This window comes from Achroia grisella, unplaced genomic scaffold, assembly GCF_030625045.1.
Source record: "Achroia grisella isolate CSIRO2021 unplaced genomic scaffold, CSIRO_AGI_Agris_v1 utg478, whole genome shotgun sequence".
In the NCBI taxonomy this organism is placed as follows: Eukaryota; Metazoa; Arthropoda; class Insecta; order Lepidoptera; family Pyralidae; genus Achroia; species Achroia grisella.
Genome location: NW_026712882.1, coordinates 3,595,126 through 3,622,506, shown reverse-complemented (window position 1 = coordinate 3,622,506; position 27,381 = coordinate 3,595,126). Strand labels below are relative to the sequence as shown.

At 35.4% G+C, this 27,381-nt stretch overlaps 1 protein-coding gene, 1 long non-coding RNA gene and 1 other non-coding gene across 3 annotated transcripts in view; all 3 read left to right on the top strand.

Moving 5' to 3' along the window:
• The first annotated feature begins 2,784 nt into the window (after positions 1–2,784).
• On the top strand, positions 2,785–2,855 carry Trnag-gcc (transfer RNA glycine (anticodon GCC)). The gene has a single exon. It is a non-coding gene; the product is annotated as a tRNA-Gly (tRNA).
• Positions 2,856–12,102: 9,247 nt separating this feature from the next.
• LOC131845597 (uncharacterized) overlaps positions 12,103–27,381 on the top strand; it is an 87,874-nt gene continuing 72,595 nt past the window's right edge. The window contains exon 1 of the long non-coding RNA XR_009357641.1: positions 12,103–12,552. This is a non-coding gene — a long non-coding RNA (uncharacterized LOC131845597). The remainder of the gene's footprint in view (positions 12,553–27,381) is intronic.
• Positions 21,671–26,336, top strand: LOC131845595 (uncharacterized protein K02A2.6-like). The gene is given in 2 exon segments (XM_059194672.1): positions 21,671–24,874; positions 24,876–26,336. Coding segments are annotated over 2 exon segments (4,221 nt in total). The 5' UTR covers positions 21,671–21,809; the 3' UTR covers positions 26,032–26,336.

The following is a 27,381-nucleotide window of genomic DNA, read 5'->3' as shown; positions in this document are numbered from 1 at the left end:
ATATATAAGATATTTCTGGTAAAACGTACGGGTTATCTGCTAAGGATATTCAACAAATCGATAGCTAAGTAAACGATAGATTATAATTATCTCGCGCGTGGCTTATCAGCAATCGGCCTGCGCCGAGACGCTGGTGCGGCGCCGAGACGCAGCTTCCGTCAGCTTGCGCCGCGCCGCAACATCCGTTTGTTCCTCGTACCCACTCGCAGTCACCAGCTATGTTAACTACAGGGCTGAACCAAATAGCCCTAAGTTAATATTTATTAATATTTATTGCAATATAATTAAAAAAAACTAACATTCTCAATAATAACGAAGAAAGAATTATCCGTGAAAGTACTAGGAGAAAAGATCTGCAATCCCAAATGATTCCTAAATTCACAATAGTTACACACAGTACGAAATATCAATCTGTAAAATTGTTTAATAATTTACCAATACATCTAAAAACTGTTTATAGTTTCACATTGTTTAAGTCCAGATTGAGGTCATATTTATTGAATAAGTGTTACTATTCCGTAGATGACTATTATAATGATGGACATACAGACTTATGAGGACCTACTGCACTATGCTGGCTGACATACCTAGATTTAATATTTAAGTTGCTATTAGGTTGTTGACAAAAATTTACTGTAATGTTGCAATTATGTTATCCTACACAATTTGTATTGTTTTGGATGAATAAATAAAAAATAAATAAATAATATCTTCACATAAGGCAACCTCTCCCACACTTGGCTAAGGCTCGTGTGAGTGGACTTCGTCCGCGTGAAATTTAACTTTATTTTTCTAAAATAAAAGTAGCCTAAGTTACTCATTACATCAGCTGCCTGTCAAAAAAAGTCCCGTCAAAATCGGTCCAGCCATTTCAGAGATTTGCCGGAACAAACAGACAGACAGACAGACACTCAAATATTGTAAAAAATGTTATTTTGGTGTATGTACCGTATGCATGTAGTAAAAAACGGTTATTTCTATATTACAAACAGACACTCCAATTTTATTTAGATAAACTATCTTTCTAAGTGGTTGTGTCAGCCCTGTATCCACGGATATCCGGCAAGCGTGAACGCCTGCTCAGCTAACTGAGATGCGGAACTGATGACGACTGCCGATATCACATGCGAATTGAGAACTTAACTATTAATAATAGAATAGAAAATAATTTATTTATTTATTTATAATTCTTTATTGCACCAATATTAAATACAGATACATAAAATCTTATATATAAAATTCTCGTGTCACAGTTTTCGTTCCCATACTCCTCCGAAACGGCTTCACCGATTCTCATGAAATTTTGTGAGCGTATTGAGTAGGTCTGAGAATTGGCCAACATCTATAGAAAATCATTTATTCAAATATCTATTTTTCATCCCCCTAAATGTTAGGGGTAGTCCATCCCTATTGTTTTTTTTATTTTAAGGCAAAACAACGTTTGCCGGGATAGCTAGTATATATATATAGGTATCATATTTGTATATATTTATGTTATATATTATTGTATCTCTTAAGTTTATATATATATATTGTATATATATTTTTGTTCTGTTTATATTTTGTTGCATTTTGTTTATGTTTATAATTTTGCACCGCCAACAATTATTCTCTGCACCACCTATGGTTGCCTGGTAGAAAATGCCGCATGGTGTTAAGTCCGCCAAATGTACTATACTATATATTATATTGTGTGCATTAAGGTTAAATAAATAAATATATATATAACAATATATAAAAGAAAGAAGAAAGTACAGAAGGCAGTCTTATCGCTAACGCAATCTCTTATTCTAATCATTTATTCAAATTAATTTAAGCACTTTTGAATAGTCATAGTGTTTGTGATGTTTGCTCTGGTGCAATGGACACAATTGCTATGGGCATAAAATTCCTTCTTCAATGAATTTTGCATTTTAAAGATTATAAAAAAATAATATATTGTGCGAATAGAAGCATGGCATTGATATTTTATATTATGAAAAAATAGGCTACGTGACGTCGAATCTTATTGTCGAATTGGAACGACTCAGCGGTCACCCATCCATCCGCGAGTCCCTGCCTCTTGCTCATTCGCAGGTTACCCGCGATTGACCGATTAATTAACGTTTGTTTGACTGATGCGCAGACACATAGTTGTCATTTTTTATCTACCGCTCATTCGGAAAGCTGTCTCATCACAACGAGCGAGAAACTTGCGTGTTGCTCTTTTAAATAATCATTGTAAGTTTACATTTACAATTCGATACGCGTGAATACAAACCACCAACTAGCACTAATTAATCAGATACTCTCTCTGCACTTATATTTAATCTTTCTTTACACTCATGGTTGCCTGGTATAGTGCCGCGTGGCCTCGGTGGTGTAGCGGTGTTAACGCACCGTTTTACCGAAGATCGCGAGTTCGATTCCTCGCACGATGCAAAGATTTGTATTCATGAGTATGTTGTCTGTATCGGTCTAGGTGTTTTCTATGTATATTATGAATGTATTTATAAAAAAAAATATCTATGTATTTATATTAGTTGTGTAATACCCATAAAACATTTTATGTACATTTTATTTTTGTGCATTGATGATAAATATATTCTGGTTACAAACTTTAACTCGAAATGTTCTTACTATTTTGCCTACCAAACTATATTTATTCACTTACTGTTGACAGAACACGAAATAATTCTTAGCAATAAAACATTATTAATAACTATATATACATATATTAATAAGCTACAGTGATAAAATATTAGATCAAGTTTATAAATCGTAATTTCGATAAACATTCCGTCAGCATCGGTGGTTCAGTGGTAGAATGCTCGCCTGCCACGCGGGCGGCCCGGGTTCGATTCCCGGCCGATGCAGTTTCATTTTTATTATTTGTAATTTTATTTATTGTTTTTTTACTATTATTTTATTATCTGTAATAGTAATATTATATATGTAAGGAGAAAGCATTTATTTTATTTTCTTTATATCGTAGTAGCTGTTTAAGTTTTCTGGTAAAACGACAATGTAATTTTTAAATTTACGTAAATATTATTTTAATATTACATAGTGAAAGTAAAATGTATTTTTTTTACTAAGTTTTAAATAATTTATTATATATATATATATATATATATATATTATATAATAATTTATAGTAATATAACACGGATAAGGTTATAAAAAATATATTCACTGCGCCTGATATTTTTGAATAGCAACATTAATTATAACTTCGTTTTTGCATTCATTAAACTGTAAGATAATTTAAATACACCAGTAAATAATAAACATTGTATACAATCGCAGAGTTCAAATCCTGTTATTACTGTAAAGCTTCTGCATCAGTGGCTCTCAAACTGTTGTCCGCGGAAAATTCATAGTCCTTAGGATCCAAAATATACTTTGTGACATATTAAAAATGTCAATACCTATATATTATAAATAATTTGGTATTAAAATCGAATGTAGTTATTTAAATGAAAAGATAATCACCGTATGGTATGCTTGATTTTGAAAAGACTATTGTTACTGGAGCAGGAACACAACTACTATTTTAATAAAACCAAATACTAGTAAAAATGTGTATTCTTCCCAAAAGTGAGAAGTGAGAAGTAACAAAACAATATTAGTTAGGCAAAAGTGACGTATAAAAAATTGATATATAAAGATTATAAAAGGAATGGTAAACAAGCTACCAGTAACAACTATTATGGTAAATTATTGAATTAAGATATAAAATATTGAGGTAAACTGGAGAAGCTACGTAACAACGCTTCATTTGAAAACTTCTATTAAAAACTTCCTCTGTACCAAATCGCAGTAGGAGCCTAAGAATTAAAATAAATCCTTTAAAAATTAAATATACGTTAAAAAAAACTGTGAAACAAATAAAAGGGGGAAAAAAACAAAAAAGATATTCGTATAATTTTTAAGTCAATGAACAAAGCAAATAAGCTTATAAATTGGCGGAAATAAGTGAGTCAGAGATTATTTTTACAGCTTATTTAATAATAATAATAATATACATTTATTTTGCAAAAAAGTGTTAACATTAGCATACATTATATGAATTTGGCAGTATATATACATGTAAGCACACGTACATATATATATATATATATATATATATATACACAGCCACTCCAACATAGCAAAATAATAATTAAAAACCAATACCCTACTAAGAAATATTTGCTAAAAATTTCTTTCCAAATTAAATAAAAACAGTTTGGGAACCACTGCCCTTCACGGACATAATAGATTGTGCGGCAAATCCGCAAGGCGCGACGGTAAGTGGCGTTTAATTAAAAATATGTCAGTTCGGCCGACAGAAGGGATTGTGTGTGTGAGGGGGGGTCAGGGGTGGTATAGGGGGAGGGATGGTGATAGCCATCTTGATCCAGAATTGTGGTCTTCGGTCAATTAAAGTCTCGAAACGGAGAGCCACCGGCAACGATGTAGAACGTTCATTAAAATGATAATGTCTTCAACCGACTGTTCAGGAAGGAGGTGGCCGATTTTTTTTGCCATAATAATTTCTTTTTTTACAACATAAAATAGAATAGAAAATCATTTATTCAAATAAAATTAATTTAAGCACTTTTGAATAGTCAACAATTTTTTTTTAATCTACCGCTTATTTGGAAAGCTGTCTCATCACAAGAAGAATAAGCAAGAAACTTGTGTGTTGCACTTTTAAACAATCCTTGTAAGTTCACATTTTACAAGTCGAAACGTGTGAATACAAACTACCAACCAGCTCTCATTTATTTAGGCTCAAATATAAAACAACAATAAGATTAAATCAGTTGTAGTGATAAGAGCAGATCAGTCCCTACAAGCAGCACTCGTTCACGAGTATGACGGATATATGTTCCTAATTTATAAAAGGGATTGTTAGCAATGTGGACTAACAACCCCATTGATAGGAATGTACCATGTCAGGTTGACCTCCACGCGGTTCACCCTGGAAACCATCGTAATAAATTTCTGGTGAAATTATCACGATAGGCTAACTGACCTGACCTCATGCTCATCTTATCCTCCGTGTCGATAGCGCAAACCTCTTCAATCACTCTATCTGTTAAAAAAACCGCTTCAAAATCTGTTGCGTAGTTTTAAAGATTTAAGCATACATAGTGACGGACAGACAGCGACAACGAAATATTTTATCTATGTAATGATATATATATATTCTATTCTAAAACATATGGCATATCTATATGTATTTGTACTGTCTTCTGTTACAATAAGGTTTAATCTTCGGATGTAGCAATGTAACATAATTAATCATAGCAACAGTGGACCTACCCATGTATGATTAGGGGTTGCAGTACCGGTCCAGTTCTTATTTTATTACCGATTTACCGATACTAGTTCCAATCGCTTATTTAAAGTAAAGTAACTCTCTTTTGTAAAGTAATTGTATTTAGTATTCCTATGCCATTTTTTTTTCTCTAGTCCATTCCTGCGCATCTAATTTTGTAAAAGGATATATTATTATATGTTCTTACGGACTTTTTTTTATTAGCAATTTAAACGAGAACTTGCCTCGTACATATTTATTGCGTAACTATAACCGTTTATACATCGTTCACGGAAGCACACAAGTTGAATATTTTTTGCGACATTTTCTTTTGCTGTTCCGCACTATTGGACGCTGATAATATTCGGGAATAATACACCTTTCTATCAGCGAAAGAATTTTTAAAATCGGATCTGCAGAACCGGAGATTACCGCGAACAAACAAACGTACAAACTTTATCTCTTTAATATAAGCTACTCACCCCGGCTTCGCACAGGTGTATATATATTGTACATATAAACCTTCCTATTGAATCACTCTATCTATTAAAAAAAACCACTTCAAAATCCGTTGCGTAGTTTTAAAGACCATCTGCGTTGTTTGTTTTTGCGCCTGATAATAAAACAAAAAATGTCGTGTATCACAAGTTACTTAAACGAAGAGCAACCTATGTACTAAAATACAGAAATAATTATGAATGATTAATGTAGGTAATTTTTTTTGTATTTTTTCCAATAAAAAAAAATCTGCTTATTTATTGCCATTAAGGCGGAACAAAGTTCGCCGGGTCAGCTAGTAAATAAATAAATACACCATGTAAAAAAAATTGTGTATAAAATAATAAAAAAAATCTTTATTCACCAATTGCATACATGAGGTACAGAAAAAAATAAATGGAGAAATAAAAGTAATTGAGGTGGCTTTATGTGTCGCAAAGGTGAATAGGCAGCCATCTCAGAATAAAGCTACAGATAAATCTGCAGCGCTGATATTCTGTTGACTCAACAATATATAGTTATCTTCTATATATAAATGAATTGCCCTCAACGTCAGGTTACTCTTGGTCCTTCATTTGATTTGACATCGAGTATTAGATACCGGTACTCACGAAATTTTACTAGAACCAGTTCCAAAAATAACAGGGAACTGTTATTTTTGGAACAGGTAAGTATCTGCAAGCCCTAAGCACTTAGGTGCACAACAATTGAGTTTTAGGGTATGAATTGAAACAATACGAATGTCTTGGTGCCAGGGGACCCTTGGGGGCCCTATTGTTAATGTCTGCAACACCGTTATATGGATTACTAGAAGTGCTTTATTGGTGGACCGTTTTGTTATGGGTAAATAATCCGCAACATTGTCATATAAACGCTAGAAGTGCTATTCGAAGTCAGTTTTTTTAATGAATAAATATTGAAACACATAATTTGACAGTTGCTCTAATCATCGTTACACAAATAAGAAATAATCTAAATAAAATTGGAGTGTCTGTTTGTAATATTGAAATAACCATTTTTTACTACATGCATATGAATATAAATACGGTACATACACCAAAATAACATTTTTTACAGTTTTTGTCTGTCTGCCTGTTTGTCTGTCTGCTCCGGCTGTTCTCTGAAATGGCTGGACCGATTTTGACGAGACTTTTTTTGGCAGGTAGCTGATGTAATAAGGAGTAACTTAGGCCACTTTTATTTTAGAAAAATAAAGTTAGATTCCACGCGGACGATGTCGCGGGAACAGCTAGTATTATTATAAGAGCACCATAGATCTATAATGAGATACAATTGAGTTAACAGATTAAAATTATTTTTCTGATCGATGTGTATGTATGTATTATATATATATATATACTGATTTTATAATTTATAAGTAATATTTTCACATTTGAATATTTGACAGATTCAAATATTCATTGATATATATAATAACATTTTTTTGGAAGTAATTTTTTTAGGTTACGTATAAATATTTTTTCTTTTAAATAGTTTTCAAATCTTCCGGTAGTTTGTTCTATATTTAAAAAAAATACAAATGCTTAGTGTAAATGTCGTTACGGCTGTTATACCAGATGGGGTAGTCAGAGGCATTGTCAGCGACCGATATGCAATATCAGTAGCTGACAATCCCCAATGCAACTCTTGACTTGCCCATATTTCCCTCGGTATATTTTGAATCCAACATGATACAAGGCGAGCTTACCGCCGTCTCTCGGATTTTTTTTTGTTTGATTGATGTTTCCTTCAATCCTTCAAAGATATAAATTGACTGTGGTTTTTTGTTTCGGTTAGATTTGAACTTCTTGCTGATTAGAGAAACGTTGTTTATAGACAATAAACAAACATACATAACAAACATACAGATAGATTTTTTTTATTTTATTATTATTTCGACGTCTCGAATTTGTCGCACTTGCTAGTGCAACTTCAAGTTCAAATTCAAAATATCTTTATTCATGTAGGTCTATTACAGACTCTTATGATATGTCAAATCTACCGTCAGTTCGGAATGATATCGAGATGAGAAGAACTGACAAGAAACTCAGCTCTCATTCTTTTCAAATAATAGTGGAACATGTTTATAATAATACATAGTAATTAAAATTCAAATTTGGGAGAATAGAGTGACCACCAGCATATGCTATCGCAAAGAACAAAAAATTTAATCAGTGTTCACAACCTGAACAGACCAGTCCCCACAAGCAGCACCCGTTCACGAGTATGACGGACGAGCCAGCCGTCATTGCACTCAACCATATTTGAGGGAGCACATCGACCCGGCCCACCACGCCGCCACAAGTTTGAACTTTATAGCGAGCATGACTGTTTCAGGTTACTCCACTACGTCAATTATATCATTACAGCATAGGCTGTACCGATCACAGTTTACACCCATTACAATATAAAATTCACATGGTTACAGTAGGATATTATTATTTTTTTTTTTTATTGGGTTGTTTGGGCTATTGTCAGATGTGTAGCACCTGTAGCACTGCGACCTACATAGATCTATTGTGCTCGCCCTTTTCAGAGTTCGCTACCTAGACCCGTCAGGGACAAGAATTGAAGGATATTCTTAGGAGCGATCGTTTTTATCTCCTCGGGAAAGAGTGTAAACTTTCCAAAGGAGATATTTCGTTTATGCATGAGTGGGCTACAACCACAAAGGATGTGAAGCGGCGTTTCCTCTTCAGTTTGGCAGAATCTGCAGATACTTGTCGTGCATAGGCCTAGCTTAGCCATATGCTTGTTCAATTTGCAGTGTCCTGTGAGGGCCCTAGTCATCATGCATATGTTGTTTTTACTCAATTGCAGTAATCTATTGGAGTATTTGGTCGAGAAGCCCGATATTAGGTCTTTTGAATGTATTAATCCTGGCATTTCTTGCCAGTGATTCAGTGCTTCTCGTTTGGTTATTAATTTGAGATGTCCCAGTTTTAGGCAACGAGGCACACCACAGAAGGGTTCGGGGCCCAGTTGGACGGTTTTTGCCCCTAACTTTGCCAGATGGTCGGCATTCTCATTGCCTACAGTAGGACAACTAGTAGAAACGTCGAGAGATGTAAATTACATAAACATTTATTTACCATAAATATATTCGTGTTAAAACGCGTTTAACTAAAGTTATATTTTTAGGTTATGTATAAATATTTTATATTTTTTTTATAGTTTTCAAATCTACCATTAGTTTGTTATATATTTTATCGATAAACGTCATTATCGCCACCTGCTAATTACTGTAATATCTATACCATTACAACTCGTAATCATCACGGAATGGGGTATAAAAATTTTATATTCACCATAAAACCGAGGCGAGGGGCTCGTCTGTCTGTCGGCGAGATTGCACGTACTAAACTACAAGGGGACAAATTGACTTAAAATGCATTTACGACTCACGAGGGTTATAATTGTGACCAAACATTTTTATAGAGAGGAATATTACTTCCTGGTCGTAAATCGATTTGTTCAGTGTTTAGTTAAGGGTAGAAAACTACTTTACACGTGGGGATGACACGCCCCTATGTTGTATATGAGGAAATCTAAATATATATATGTAACTCAAAGGTGACTGACATACTGATCTATCAACGCATAGCCTAAATCACAGGACGGATCGGGCTGAAATTTGGCATGCCGGTAAATGTTATGACGTAGGCATCTGCTAAGAAAGGATTTTGATTAATTCTACCCCCAAGGGTATAAAATAGGGGATGAAAGTTTGTATGAAACTTTGTCAATTTTTGCATGCATAAAGCACTACTATGACGTAAGTATCCCCTAAGAAAGGATTTTGATAAATTCCACCCCTAAGTCCCCTTAGGGGTGGAATTTATCAAAATTAATAAATTTCCGCGAGCGAAGCTGCGGGCAAAAGCTGGTTAATTTATATGTTTTTTAACGATATGAAGCGAACAAATAAAAATAAGGTTTATTATGTTGTAATAAAGATTATTTTATTGCAAGGGGAATTGGAAGTGCGTTGTTGGACTTTTAAGAAGTAATAAGCTTATTTTTTAAAGGTTTCAATATCGTAGCTTCGGAAATACCACTGGAAAGTGATTTCAGTCGCGGCAAAAAGGCACGAGAACTGAAATAAAATTTTAATTTTCATTAACAGATAAACAAAAATATATCTATTTTCAAATAGATCTATTTTCTTGTTCTCTGAATGAGTTCACGAAGATCGCGTTATTTATTATAAGGTACAATTAATTTAAAAAATAATGTTTGCTGCACTATTGTATTAGGCTAAGACCTGTAAAAATAGATGTAAGTGTGGAAAATAAATAAATAAATAAATATTTAAAAATAATAACAAAAATATATTTACGAATAAAATATATTTATTCGTAAATAAAGAAAGATAAGATAAAGAAAGGAAGGCAGAACAAGATAAAATTATATAAAATACACGTTAATTATAACAGATAAACAAAAATATATTTACGAACAAGATAAAATTATATAATAACAATTACATGAATACATAAATACGAATGCAGACAAGATGACAGAACACACTGTCTTTTTAAATATTCAAACTTACTTCGTCTGCCATACTAGCCAGCGATTCTAGTCATCGACTGCGAACCTCGTTCTAATAATAATACACATCATCCTCCTCGTTCTAATAATAGAATAAAATAGAAAATCATTTATTCAAATAAACTTACATTGAAGCACTTTTGAATAGTCATTACATTTTTTAATCTACCGCTCGTTCGGAAAGCTGTCTCATCACAAGAAGAACGAGCAAGAAACTTGCGTGTTGCTCTTTTAAATAATTTTATTATTACTTTACATTTTTAAGTTTAAGTGTGTGAATACAAACCACCAATTAGCACTAATTCAATTAAATACTCAAATAGAAAAAATATTGAATATATAACCAACTGGTTAAACAATTAACAAGAGGAAATCAGTCATAGTGATTAGAGCAGACCAGTCCCTACAAGCAGCACCCGTTCACGAGTATGACGGATGAGCCAGCCATCACTGCGCTCGACCATATTTTAGGGAGCCCAATAAACCGGCCCACCACGCCGCCACAAGTCTGGACATTTTAGTGAGCATGACTACTCAAAACACTAGACTACGTCAAAGCTACTTACAATTGCATATAATAATAATAATCGTCATAATAATAATATACACACACGCACTCACACGCATGCACAGATGTGCACACACAAACACACTGCACTTACTTGGTTCCGGCCCGTAAGTGTGGAGAAAACCAGCAAAAGCTGAGAAAATGCGACAATAGTCTAAATAATAATAATAATAATACCTTGGTCAGTATGACCCGTAACTCTAAACTACAACACCGAAGAAATTTGAGAATACAAATTGTAAGAAAAAAAAAACTTATTTATTGCCAGAACAAAAAATACATATATATGTACATAAAATTGAGTTAGTACACTGTTTGTTAAACAAGAACTATAAAAAATAGAGTTTAATAAAACTACGTACAAAATAGCAACAGTAGTACCTCACACTGCGTATTCTGGCCAAAAGCTGCTGACTCAGCTGATGCTGTGAGGGTAACGTTCACACGTACGCTGCACGGCGCTGATTTTCAGTCAGTCCCTCTCATTTAATGAAATATAAAATGCGAGCTGCTTATACAGTCCAGGAATTAATCATTTTTACAAACACAACATAGAAAAATCAAATAAATATATATATATGTAGATGAAATATCGCATTGCAAAATAAATAAATAGGATGTGTAACTAGGTGAGAAGAACATACGTAAGATATATATGTATAAAATTCTCGTGTCACAGTTTTCGTTCCCATACTCCTCCGAAACGGCTTGACCGATTCTCATGAAATTTTGTGAGCGTATTGAGTAGGTCAGAGAATCGCCCAACATCTATTTTTCATCCCCCTAAATGTTAGGGGTAGTCCACTCCAAATTTTTTATTTTTTAGGCAAAATTTTTAGTTTCTATTTTTTTATGATAAAACATACAAAAATACATACAATCCAAAATTTCACCCTTCTGTCATGAACCCCTATTTTTTATAGCGTTATTAATTTATATGGCAAAACAACGTTTGCCGGGACAGCTAGTATATATATAATATTATCTGTAGCAATTTTCCCTTTCCACTAAATATCGTCAGCTTGTTTTTTATTCCCAGCAGGATAACCAAACAGCTTCTTTGAAGCAAAATCTAGTTAATAGCATTAGTGAGTATGCTAATTACAAAGCTGCTCTCTGTACATATATACTATGTACATAATACGCGGTTTAAAGCGAACGGAGGCTTGCGTGCCGCTCATTCGCCGCCCACCGTTTGCGGGGACTGCCCGCCCTGGGATACGTTTCAGGATAACATTGCGAACTAAACGATCGAGCGCGCGAATTATACTACTACTTACTAAGTTATTTACTTATAAATTTACCGTTTAATGTAGTGAAACCATAATTATATTAAAGCAACTACGGATCATAGTTGAAGCAGTAAATTTAAGATCTAATAATAATAAAAAATAGTAGGTAACAGTTAAAAATAACTATCAAGTTAAACAATCGTTAAGCAGTAGTTCGGAGTTAACGTTGTTTACGCGGCGTGTATGTCGATGGACTTATGGCTCGGGTGTTGACCTGAAATGGACTTTATTGTCAGGCCTATGGAGTGTTTATTGGCGCGTGTGCGAACGGCTGAGAAGGTGTCGGTACATGTAAATATTTACTATAGTTAGAGCGAGGAACGCGAGCGTCGAATCGAGTCGCGGTAACTGAGGTAAGTCGTCTATAAGCATAATTTTTAACTGTACCAACGCTAGAATCAGATTGTGACTTTGAACCTAATCTTCTGGGACCTCTATCTCAGCTCATTGCAAACTTGAAAATCTACTTTCAATTTATTACTGGGCTACATCAGATTATTTAATTATTTAAATGTAAAGTTATAACGATTATTTAAAAGAGCAACTCGCAAGTTTCTTGCTCGTTCTTCTTGTGATGATACTGCTTTCCGAATGAGTAGAAGATTAAAAGAAGGATAGCTATGACTGTTCAAGATGCATAAATTAAGTTTATTTGAATAAAGAATTCTATCTATTAAAAGCTTGAGTAAAGCCTATTGTTCACTAAACGATTACTTAAATGCCAAACGTACAGGGCAATAGTCGTTTTTGCTTGGGATTTTCATTTAATGTTAGATACAGAATCCTATATAAGTACATAATGTAAATAAACTATCTTTAAACAAAAGAAATTCAGTCGAGTTTCTTGCCAATTCTTCTCAATTGATTCTGTATACTGGACGGTACAGAAAATAATACAAAAACTTAACGTTCATAAGCGGCTAAAATGTCCTACATAAATGATTTCTGATTTTATTTGATTGGTGATAAAATTAAATACACTGAAATTGTAGAGTATGACATATGTATAGGTATTACATAGTATAAAACAAAGTCGCTGTCGCTGTCCGACCCTATGTATGCTTAAATCTTTAAAACTACGCAACGGATTTTGAAGCGTATTTTTTTAATAGATAGAGTGATTCTGGAGGAAGGTTTATATTTATAATACATGTACACCCGCGCGTAGCTGGGGCGAGTAGCTAGTATATACATAAAAACGTCATAAAAATATCTAAATAAAATAAAAACCTCTTTTATTCTATTGTTTACAGCACAACATAAAAACGTCACATATTGTTTAATTTAACAATATGTATCTCAGTTTGACATTATTATCAGTGATACTCGTTTGGATCCTATTCTGTAATAAAATATAAATAATCTTTATTCAAATAAACACAATCACTATGACTAATTTGCTCTTATTAATTGTTTAACCGGTTGGTTATATATTCAATATTTTTTCTATTTAAGTGTGTAATTGAATTGGTGCTAATTGGTGGTTTGTATTCACACACTTAAACTTAAAAATGTAAAGTAAGAATAAAATTATTTAGAAGAGCAACACGCAAGTTTCTCGCTCGTTCACCTTATGATGAGACAGCTTTCCGAATGAGCAGTAGATTAAAAAAAAATGGGATGATTATTCAAAAGTGCTTCAATGTAAGTTTATTTGAATAAATGATTTTCTATTCTATTGAATACAAGCACTTTTGAATAAGCATATTTTTTACTCACTAATTGGGAACGCAGACTTATCACAAGAAGAATGAGCAATAAACTTGCGTGTTGCTCTTTTGAAAAAATATTATTTTAAATAAATAATTACACAATAACAAGTAAGAGGCATGCGATAATCAATATAGAAAATCGCTACGCACTAATTCTTCTGTAAACATATTAATATAAAGAAAATACATATTTAATTGTAAACAGCAGGTAAAACACCTCTGTGATCAAATTGAGACTTTGACCAAAGTCTACTGGGACTTCCATCTCACTTAGTAGCGATCTTAGAAGTTTGCTTTTGAGCTTTATTACTGTAGTACTGTAGATGTATTTTTTAAAGTTTGACCGGTGGGATAGTGCACTGAAGTTGCAGGGCAAGAAGGCATAAAAATTTCATATAAGAACGTCGTTATTTATTTATTTTATTTATAAACTCTTTATTGCACCAATAGAATTAATACATAAGAATTATACAGAAAAGAGATATGGAAGTACAAAAGGCGGTCTTATCGCTAGAAGCAATCTCTTCCAGACAACCTTTAGGTAGAGAAAATACAACAAAAGTGGTAGGTGGCGCATGAATAGAATGGAAGAATATATATATAAAGGTAATAATAGGGATAGGATAATAATACCAATAAATATTAGAAAATATATATCCTCGGTAGTGTTCGTTTTTTTTTTAACACAGGGGACAAACGAGCATGCGGCTCACCTGATGGTAAGCAACACCAGGGGAGTTGCAAGTACGTTCATATACACTGGCTGTTAATTTACTTTCCATTAGTTAATTTTTTTACCTACTCTCTAACTGAAATTTATACAAATAATAAAAACTGAAGTGATATTTTAAATTAACAGCTTACCAATAAACACTAACTGAAAATTTACGGTACTTGCTCGTAGATAAAAAAATAATTATAAACAATTTTGCCTGTCTGTATGTTCTTACTACTTAATGGCTGGACCGATTTTGATAGTACTTTCACTGACAGATATCTAATATTATATTGAGTAATTTAATTTACTATTATTTTACGTTACGTACCAATATTATATTTTTGCCTACTCTGTAACTGAAATCTTTACAATTAATTAATACTGATGTGTAAGAAATTTCAAACACTTTTCATACATGCTTATAGAAGTATACGGTACTTACATTAAAAATTAATTATAAACAATTTTGTCTGTCTGTTTATTCTTGCTAATCTTTCTAACGGCTGGACCGATTTTAATAGGACTTTCACTCACAGTTAGCTAATGTTATAAAGAGTAATTTAAGCTAATATTATAGTATTTAAATATAAAAATTAGGTAAAAATATAAAAGCTAGTAAATTAACAATTGAGCAATGATACAGAAACGAAGTTATACATAGGCCTCGGTGGTCTAGCGGTTTAGCACACCTTACTTCCGATGGTCGCGGGTTCGATTCCTCGCGGCAATATTGTATCCATGTGTATGATTGTTTGTATCGGTCTGGATATTTTCTATATATAATATGTATGTATTTAGGAAAGAAAATCTATATATTTATCAGTTATCTAGTACTCATAACATAAGCTCTATCTAATTTAACTTGGGACTAAATAGCGCTGTGAGAATTGTCCTGAGATTACAATCACGTGATTTGTCTGAATCATGAAACAGTGGCTGAAAACCCAAAATTGCTACCGTAATCAGTATGCAGGGGTGATAAGCACAGTAACGAGCAGGGCGGCTCGCAGCGGTCACGTGTGGCCGCTCGGTTCCTGAATACCATTACCTCATGAGTTCATGTCGCATATTAAGTATTTTACTGCATTCACACCCTACTACGAGCATTTCCTACCCGCTATATATTCCTCACAAGAAGAACGAGCAAGAAACTTGTGTATTGCCCTTTTGAAATACTTTAAATCTATACATAATAATAATAATAATAATAATCTTAGGACAATTCACACAGCGCCATTTAAGCCCAAGTTAAGTTAGCTAAAGCTTGTGTTATGGGTACTAGATAACTGATACATAGATATTTTTTTTTGTAAATACATACATATTATTTATAGAAAACACCCAGACCGATACAAATAATCATACTCATGAATACAAATGTTTGTGCCGTGCGAGGAATCGAACCCGCGACCATCGGTCGTAAAGCGGTGTGCTAGACCGCTGGACCACCGAGGTCGTCTATACATATAAATAAAATTGGAATTTCTGTTTGTAATATTGAAATAATCGGTTATTTACTACATGCATATGAATATAAATACGGGACATACACCAAAATAACATTTTTTAAAATTTTTGTCTGTTTGTGGGTTGGTCTGTTTGTTCCGGCTAATCTCTGAAATGGCTGGACGGATTTTGACGGAACTTTTTTTGGCAGGTTGCTGATGTAATAAGTAGTAACTTAGTATTTGAATACAGATAATTTCTATTTCTAATTTTTGTCTGCTTATAGGGACTAGTCTGCTCTTATCACTACGCCTGATTTAATCTTATTGTACATTTATATTTGACCCTAATAATTTTGTGCTTGGTTGTTTGTAGTTTGTATTCACACGTTTCGACTTGTAAATGTAAACTTACAATGATTATTTAAAAGAGCAACACACAAGTTTCTTGCTCGTTCTTCTTATGATGAGACAGATTTCCGAACGTGCGGTAGAAAAAAATGTATGACTATTCAAAAGTGCTTAATGCTTAAATTAAGTTTATTTGATTAAAGGATTTTCTATAACTATATTATATATTATTATAACCCCGGATTCTTCAAGTATGGGGAATAGATATCTTCAGGGTAAGCGCGCTAAATCCTAGGTCTTGCCATCATTTACTATCAGATGAGGTAAAACCACGCGCAATCCCATTATTAATAAAAAAAAACCTGGATAGTAATGGAACGACATCGTACGAGGGCGGCGTTACTCGTGCTCGCCGCCCGCCCACGCTCTAGTGTGCTCGAGACGAGTGCTTGTAAAACTCGTCAAAGCTACCGTTTTACCACAACTATGCTACGGATACCTCTCGTTGGCTACCTGGTATTCCAGCGTCCTGAAATGCTGACCTTGTGTTAATTTCTTGGTCAAATATCAAACACCATTAGTGCCTTAATTGAGTAACATAGATCTTGTTCTTCTAGTTCCCATTAATTTTAAATTTCAGAAGATTTAAATCCATATTAATGTGTATATAAAATTATATAGAATAGAATAGAATAGAAAATCATTTATTCAAATAAACTTACATTGAAGCACTTTTGAATAGTCATTACATTTTTTTTAATCTACCGCTCGTTCGGAAAGCTGTCTCATCACAAGAAGAACGAGCGAGATACTTGCGTGTTGCTCTTTTAAATAATTTTATTGTTACTTTACATTTTTAAGTTTAAGTGTGTGAATACAAACCACCAATTAGCACTAATTCAATTAAATACTCAAATAGAAAAAATATTGAATATATAACCAACTGGTTAAACAATTAATAAGAGGAAATCAGTCATAGTGATTAGAGCAGACCAGTCCCTACAAGCAGCACCCGTTCACGAGTATGACGGATGAGCCAGCCATCAGTGCGCTCGACCATATTTTAGGGAGCCCAATGACCCGGCCCACCACGCCGCCACAAGTCTGGACATTTTAGTGAGCATGACTACTCAAAACACCAGACCACGTTAAAGCTACTCACAATTGCCATCTGATAGTTATAGTATTCACATTTTATATAAGAATGCATGCGGCAATCAATACAAAAACCGCTACGCTTTCATATTTCTAAAATCAATCAATTAAATCAAGAAAGCAATGAGAAAATAAAATTATAACGTTGTATGCTAATAAACTAATTATTACTATAATTAATGAATATATAAATAAAATTGGAGTGTCTGTTTATAATATTGAAATAACCGTTTTTACTACATGCATATGAATATAAATACGGTACATACACCAAAATAATATTTTTTACAATTTTTGTCTGTCTGTCTGTTTGTTCCGGCTAATCTCTGAAATGGCTGGACCGATTTTGATGGGACTTTTTTTGGCAGGTAACTGATGTAATAAGGAGTAACTTAGGCTACTTTTATTTTAGAAAATTAAAGTTAAACTGCACGCGGAAGAAGTCGCGGGAACAGTTAGTTAATTAAGAAAATAGAAGTCGATACTTCTATTTTATTAATTAACTTACAGTCTTTTCACGAAACTAACTACATATGTTAGATTATAATAGTTTCGATAATAAATATACAGACTTGTGTAGTAGATATAATTATAACTAGCTTTTGCCCGCGGCTTCGCTCGTGTTAATTTATCCCCTTAGGGGTTTAATTTATCAAAATACTTTCTTAGGGGATGCCTACGTCTTAGTAGCTTTATGCATGCGAAGTCTCAGCCCGATCGGTTTAAAATTGACAAAGTTTCATACAAACTTTCATCCCCTATTTTATCCCTTTGGGAGTAGAATTAATCAAAATCCAAAGCGGATGCCTACGTCATAACATCTACCTGCATGCCAAATTTCAGCCCGATCCGTCCAGTGGTTTGAGCTGTGCGTTGATAGATCACTATGTCAGTCACCAAAGTTGACTGACGTAGTGCTCTTTCAAAGTTATATATACTTAGATAATGTAATATTAACATGAGCCTATGTGTTGATTAGTAATGAATTGTTTAATTACAAATAGAAGCAATGCTATTGATATTGAGAGAGTTAGTTTTATAATTTTTATTAAAATAGTGAGGGTACAAAACTGATCTGTAAACGATATTTAGAGGTAATTATTCATTCTTGTCTTGGCTACAGTTCTGTTAAGACGTACCAATGAAGTATTATGAATATAAAGTACGTTTTCATTTCTGGTAATAGCTAGAAAAACTCATTTAGCTATTACATAGACTTCGCTTAAAAATAAATACAGAAAATGGAATAGAAAAAGTACCCGTTTCCACTTTTTTTCAACTGAAATAACGGAACTGAGCTTTGTTAATTAATACGATTAAATATTTTTTTACTACGATATGACTTGATTCTCTAGTGATGTAAACATCAAGAAATAATTCCTATGAAAGATCTATCTCAGCTCTAGTATGAAATTTTAATATTTTCAAGGAATTGAGTATATTGATAGGAACAGTTAAGTAAAGTAAAATATGTTTATTATTTATACATGTAAATAAAACTGAAGTACGGCTGTACTAATGGTTTCGCTGGCGGGGCACCGCCCCCGTCCAATTCAAACGGGGATCGAAATTACGACGGCCTGAGCCGAGGTTCGAACCCCTACGGGTGCCCTCAGACTAAAGTCGTATCCGTCAGGCAGGAGTTGTCCTTCAGCCGCTCTATAAGTCCTTCCGCGGGTTTGGAGTGTAATCTGAACTCGCCCCCTATCGTCCGGTGAAGCTGTAAAGGCCAGCTGCGGCCAACAGCATTAGAGTAGTCCGAAAAAAAAATGTTGTATCTGTACCTGTATTTGAAAACGACCAATAAACCTTATATACACGTGTGTAGTGTTTTGGTTTATGACCTTGTGGTTTTAACAATAGCACATATACAATATATCATTAGCGAATTAAAAAAAATTAATCAGACATAAACAAAAACCTGATTACTATCTATTTAAATCTTAACAGCTATAAACGTATTTATTGTGGTTTTCTTACTTGTAATTTCTTTTAGGCTATAGGGGTCTATTATATTTAACATAGAAAGTGGGATTTGACAGAGACCTTGAAACTAGCAAGTGACTGAACTGTTCCATAACCTGACAGCCTGGACAGAAAGTGATTTAGAATAGAAGGAAGTGGAATGATAGCGATATCTGAGAAGGAGGTTGATAACTACACGACGGATAGCTACTGTTCTCACTGAGAAATGTTCATCTTATCTTCACTGGTGCCCAGTAAGAGGAAACCGCTAGCGCAGGCGGGTGCACCATTCCATTGTCATCCATAAAAAAAAAATTCACCAATCAATTGCGAAAGATTTGCAAAACTTACGTCCAAATTGGGATTCCGTGGGTGGACCAATCACGCGGTATTGTGTTGGCAGAGCCTCGCGCAATTAAATTACACACTGGGTTCCGTACGCGAGCAGAATGCGTAAATGTAGTGGCGGTTGATTTGATGGTATTTATTGGCTATTTACGCGAACTGATGGGTATTTCTTGTTATTGTTATGGGGTAGTAACAAAGCTATCCTAGTAACAGTATAATGAATATCTTAACCGATAATTAATAGAAGAAATAACGTATCTAAAGGTGATACATATTAAGAAAGAAAATATATATTCACTAGTTTTTGCCCGCGGCTTCGCTCGCGTTAATTTATCCCCTTAGGGGTGGAATTTATCAAAATCATTTCTTAGGGAATGCCTACGTCATAGTATGTATATAAAGTCTCAGCCCGATCGGTTTAAAATTGACAAAGTTTCATTCAAACTTTCATCCCCTGTTTTATCCCCTTGGGGGTAGAATTAATCAAAATCCTTTCTTAGCGGATGCCTACGTCATAACATCTACCTGCATGCCAAATTTCAGCCCGATCCGTCCAGTGGTTTGGGCTGTGCGTTGATAAATCACTATGTTAGTCACCTTTGAGTTATATATATGTAGATATAGATAGCGATTATTACCGATGATCGCAGCTTCGATTCCTTGAACTGTACAAATATTTGTATTCAGTAGTACGTTTGTTTGTGTTGGTCTGGATGTTTTCTGTCTATAGGTCTCTGTCTATGTATGTATTTAAAAAAAAAATATGAAGATATAACTATATTGTCGACCTCGGTGGTCTAGTGGTTGCTGCTTTACGTCCGATGGTCGCGGGTTCGAATCCTCGCACGGCACTACCGTTTGTATTCATGAGTATGATTGTTTGTGTCGGTCTGGGTGTTTTCTGTGTATAATAAGTATGTATTTATTTTTTTTATTTTTAACACAAGTCTAGATGGCGCTGTCAATTGTCTTACGATATTATTATTATTTTTATAAAAATAAACAACTTCGGCCTGACTAGATAACTAATGCCCTCTGTGGTCTAGTACACCGCTTTACTGCCGATGATCGCGGCTTCGATTCCTTGCAACATTTGCATCCATGAGTTTTAGTTATTTTTGTCGGTCGGTTTTTTTTGCGTATATGTATATATATGTTTGTTTTAAATAATATATCTGTATTTTTAACAGTTGATTTATTAATAAGCACTTTTGAATAGTCATAGTCTCCAAAGTTAAACAGAACTTATGTTATGGACAACTGATATAAATACATAGATTTTTTTTTCATAAATACATACATATTATACATAGAAAACACCCAGACCGATACAATCATATGAATACAAATATTTGTACCGAGCGAGGAATAGAACCAGCGAGCATCAGAAGTAAAACGGAGTGTTAAACCGCTAGACCACTGAGTCCGTCAAACTAGATATACTTTATTTGTAACACACAAGCAAAGACATAATATATTAAGGGACACATGTATCGTTACAATAAGGCGGTCTTATTGCTGAAAGCAATCAAACTATTGTATGTATGTTTGTGTTATTAAATCCATTTATTATCAAACATGACACATTTAATCATGTAATTTATAATACATTGACATAAACCCAAACATCTGTTGCAAACCTGTTTTATATGGAACTAATTTCTAATGCTGTTAATATAAAGTTTATATTCCATTGATGTATGAGAAATAAAACTGGTAAATTTCGAGTCAGACTCGCTTAGATAGGGTTCTGAACAATGTTAGGTATGTTGGTACACCTGTGTGGCTGCGCCCACCATCAAGCTGTCTTATAATAAAGCAGTGCGATACGAACCCGTGTACGTTTCACTTGTCTTCACTACGCATATCTAACATTGGCGACGAGGTACCCACATATTGGCGGAATAAAAAGCAAAATGGCGACAACGCAGTTTGGTATTTTAAGTTGTTTCGACCACAATGTACAGACGTGGAAGACATATAAAAGTCGTTTACTACAATATTTTATTGCGAACGACATCAATGGACATACAGATGCCACGGGTAAGAAGAGGAAGGCCATTCTTCTTAGCGCACTCACCGAAGGCACGTACAAGCTGGCATCAGACCTAGCACTACCAAAAGACATTGGAGAGGTACCGTATGAAGAGATTCTGACGTTTCTGGATGACCATTTCACGCCAAAACGTATTGGATTTGGAGAACGCCACAACTTCTACACAGCTACGCAGCTACCCGGCGAATCCCATACACAGTGGGCAGCGAGATTGCGAGGACTGACAGCTCACTGCGGTTTTCTCAACGTGGAAGAGATGTTACGCGATAAATTTATCATGGGTATGCGTCCAGGATTCGAAAAGGAAAAGATATACACACAATATCTGTCGGCCCTCACATTAGCAAAGGCCGTGGAACTAGCAGAGAACCTGCAGTGTGCCCGAGTGGCAGCCGCAGTCAGTGCGAGTAGTCTGGCAGCGTCCAGGGACGTCCTACCGGCTGACAGTCATATAAATCAGATTACAAAAACCAGAAATAACTCAAATACGGGTAAAGTGAAGTGCAGTGTCTGTGGTTACACAAATCATAAATCGTCCGAATGCAAATTTGCTAATTATCAGTGTAAAAAGTGTCACAAAAAAGGCCACTTGCGTAAAATGTGTTCAAAAGTGAATTACGTAGACGTGGATGGCGGTGACAAGAGTGATGATGATGGTAAGTTGTATCATATCCGATCATTAAGGGGAGAACCCATGGTGGTGATAATATTTATTAATAGCTTGCCATTCAAATTTGAAATTGATAGCGGTTCGGCAGTGACGGTGATTTCAGAATTTTATTATAATTTACATTTTAAAAATGTGCCGTTATCAAACGCTCGTAAACAATTGTCGACATATAACGGTAAAAAAATTGTATGTTTAGGAATATTACGGTTACCAGTAAATTATAAAACTCAAACACACGAACTGGACGTGCACGTGGTACGGGATGGTGGTCCACCGCTGTTAGGCAGAGATTTTATATCCCTATTTAAATTAGAGTTGAGCCCAGTAAATTTTTGTAACAAAATAGATTTATCCGTTAATCAGTTGCAACAACAATACCCCAAGCTATTTTCGGACAGCTTAGGTACATTTAATAAATACAAAATTAAGTTATTGCTGAAAGAGGGTTCTAACCCTATATTTTTTAAGTCTCGTCCCATAGCTTTTGCATTACGAGACAAAATAGGGGAGGAAATTGATAGGTTAGTCAATTTAGGTATTCTAGTACCTGTAGAATACAGCGAGTATGCTTCACCGATAGTACCCGTCTTAAAGCGAAATGGTTCAGTTAGATTATGTGTGGACTACTCGGTAAGTCTTAATAAACAGTTATTAGTGGAACAGTACCCTCTTCCTACCATCAGTGAATTATTTTCAAAGCTGCACGGTGGAGTACAGTTCACAAAATTAGATTTATCTATGGCCTACAATCAGTTTTTGTTAGATGATGATTCACAAAGCTTAACGTGTATCAATACACACCGCGGCCTATATAAATATACTCGCCTGGTATTCGGTTTAGCAAGCGCGCCGGCTATTTTCCAACGTGCAATCGAAGGGGTGCTGGCAGGCATGGACGGAGTCATCTCTATGCTCGATGACATTCTCATAACGGGAAAGGACAGGGCAGAGCATTTAAATAATTTAAATACGGTCCTAGAACGTCTGCAAAATGTAGGATTAACGTTACAGAAAGAAAAGTGTCAATTTTTTATGGACGAAATCCAATACCTTGGCTACATAATTACCAAGGATGGCCTTAAAAAGTCACCAGATAAAATTAAAGCTATGGTGGAGGCTCCAGTTCCCACTAATGTTAACCAACTACAGTCATTTTTGGGGCTTATTAACTACTATAGGAATTTTGTACCTAATGCATCGAGTATACTTAACCCCTTATATGCACTATTAAAAAAGGGTTGTAAATGGGACTGGACCATACAACATGACATCGCTTTTAAATCAATAAAAAAGGCACTGACGTCAGAACAAACTCTAGCGCACTTCGATCCACACGCAAAATTGATATTAACGGTAGATGCGTCACCCAGTGGCTTAGGAGCAATTCTGTCACAAATTGCAGCGGACGGGATCGAAAGACCTATTTCATTTGCGTCGCGCACTCTAAACGCCGCCGAGAAACGATACGCACAAATCCAAAAGGAGGCAACGGCCATTATCTTCGGTGTGCGGCGTTACCATCAATATTTATATGGTAGATCTGTACCGTTTATAATAAGAACGGATCATAAGCCCTTAATTTCGATATTTGGACCATACAAAGGCATACCGGAAGTAACAGCGAACAGGTTGCAACGGTATGCGTTGTTTCTTAGTGGTTATTGTTATATTATAGAATATATACGTAGCGCTGATAACAGCGCAGACTACCTGTCTCGGGCGACCGTACCTGGCCCCGTCCCCCACCCGCCGGTGCTCCCGCCTCTGTCGTCCGCGCCTAGTAATATTAAGTGCGCGTGCACCGAACAGTGTATCTCTAACGAATGCGACGAGTTAACATGCGATAAGGCGACGTATATTTGTTTTACTACGGACGGCAGTATACCAATAACTCTGTCTAAGTTGCGAGAAGAGACTATGAAAGATGCAATTTTGAATCGAGTATTAAAATATATACAAAATGGATGGCCAGCTAAAATTAATGATATACGTCTCAAACCGTTTCACCTTTGTAGATTACAATTATCGTTAGAAAATGGGTGTATTATGAGAGGTCATAAGGTCGTCATTCCGGAGAGTTTATACACGATTATTTTAAATGAATTGCATTCTTCTCATTTAGGTATAGTCAAAACTAAGGCCGAGGCGCGGTCACGATTTTGGTTTCCAGGAATCGATCAAGCATTGGAAAGAATGATAGGATCATGCGATATATGCATTCAGTTACGGCCGTCCCCCCGCGCGCACCCCCTCCTGCTGGGAATATCCATTTTCGCCTTTTGATAGGATACACATCGACTATTTAGGTCCAATAAAAGGTTGTACGTATTTAGTAGTAGTAGACGCCCACACGAAATGGGTTGAAGTGTACAATATGAACACTAATACGACGTCCAGCGCAGTGATCGAAAAATTATGCGATTTTATGTCGAGGTATGGAGTACCAAAAACGCTAGCGAGTGATAACGGTACTGCTTTTTGTTCTCACGACTTTGAAAGCTTTTGTATTTCCAACGGAATATCACACGTCACATCGCCGGTATACCACCCTGCGAGCAATGGGCAAGCTGAAAGCTTCGTCAAAGTAGTGAAAAAGGGAATTAAATCATGTCTTTTGTCACGTTGTAATGTAAGAGAAACAAAGATTAAATTACTAAAATATCTCATGGATTACCGTAACTCCGTACACACCACCACGGGTTTATCGCCCGCTCAAATGGTATTTGGCCGTAAGTTAAGATCGCGACTAGATTTGATTAATCCAACATCATCATCACCCTCGTCACCGACCGTATCTAATCATGTACAAAATAAACAGTGTACGCAAATTAAGTTACACGCGAAAACTAAAACGAGGGATTTTAACAAAAATGATAGTGTGATGTATAAAAAATATACAAATAAAAATTGTTTTACATGGTGTAAGGGCATAATAGTTAAACGATTGGGTAAAGTGTTGTATATAATACAAGATACATATAGCCTAGAATGTGTCAAAAGACACAAAAATCAATTGTTATTATATAAAGGGAGTAGTAACAACCATGAGCAAAGTACAGATGGAAGTACGTACTTACCTAGTCCTCTGCCGTTGCCGCCGTCATCACTGCCGCGGCCCCGATTGACGCTGCACCAGTCGTCTCCTCCACCTGCAATGACGTCATCGCTGCCGTCAACGCCTGTCCCCGTGTCACCGCAAGCAACGGGTTCCGATCCGTTATCACCTACCTTATTGCACCCGGAACAATTGGCATTATCGTACGAGTCGCCAGACTGGAGTTGCCGGGCCCGAGAGAGAAGAGCAGAAATTTATGAACCAAATGATTCGGCGCATTCAGAAGACTCTGCAGTGAATGATAGGTTGGGAACACAGTCAGATGATGATGACTTTCAGGAAGCGGAAAATATATGATGAATATTAAATACCCTGACGGTCAAACCATGAACGGCTTATTAATATATATATATATATATATGTATGCATATACAACACCTTAGATATGCTCTTGAGTTAGTTGAACTAGTTCCACAATAATTACAAAATGTACAACTATTGTTAAAACTTTGATTTTCTTAATATTGTTTTTGTTTTTTTTATGGGTTTTGTAATAAGGGGAGGGATGTTAGGTATGTTGGTACACCTGTGTGGCTGCGCCCACCATCAAGCTGTCTTATAATAAAGCAGTGCGATACGAACCCGTGTACGTTTCACTTGTCTTCACTACGCATATCTAACAAACAATTAAATAGATAGATAATAAAATCATCTAATGTTAATATAACTTAATTGTACAACTAAGAACCTAAAATTAAAAAGCTTAAAAATATAATATAATAACTAAAATATTAAAGTATTAAAGTATTAAAAGGGGTCCCTTTAGGCAACGTTCCGAAGATACTGGCAGCGTTCCCTCTTTGAATAGCTAGACTAATTTTTTGTCCAAGGTAGCTGCCAGCTCTTCGGTCTTCTGTGATGTCGACTAACCTTTTCATTATTTCTTGGAAAGTCTTATAGCGCTAGGACCCCATGGACTAAGGGTCTCCGAATGGGACAAAATCATATTCGGAGCCTAGACCCCTGTATTTAGATCCTTTGGCCAGCTTCAGCCACTTCACATGCCGCACCAGCTCTGTTGTTGGTTCCATGTAGATGGGATGGGGCCAGCGTGTCTGAACAGGTTGCATCCCATACCAGCACCCGGCCCATCTTCTATTGAATCAAACTCATACCGTCCGGTCTCTTACCATCGTCTCTAGCAATACCAGTCGGCTCAAGTAGACTTGGCACGTTGACGGCGGCAAGGGACCGGCGTATGATATCGTTAAGTGCGGCGTATCTCGAGACACGGCCTGCACTTTTTTGCTGTCCTGTCCTAGTTTGTCGACATCACTGCCACAAGGACATTTGTGAGGAGCGCAGACAGGAACCCCAAGCCGTAGACAGGTTGCTATTCGGAGTGTGTCAGGCTCAAGAAATGTTCCTGTATTTTTTTTTTATAACACAGGGGACAAACTAGCATGCGGCTCACCTGATGGTAAGTGATTACCGCCGCCCATGAGCACCCGCAACACCAGGGGAATTGCAAGTACGTTATCGGTCTTTTAAAAAGGAATAAGCTCTTTTCTTGAAGGTTTCAATATCGTATCGGTTCGGAAATACCATTGCTGGAAGGTGATTCCATAATGTGGTTCCATAGTGTGGTTTGTGCGAGGCAGAAAGTTTCTAGAAAACTAGTAAAACTAGAAAACTAGTTGTAGATAG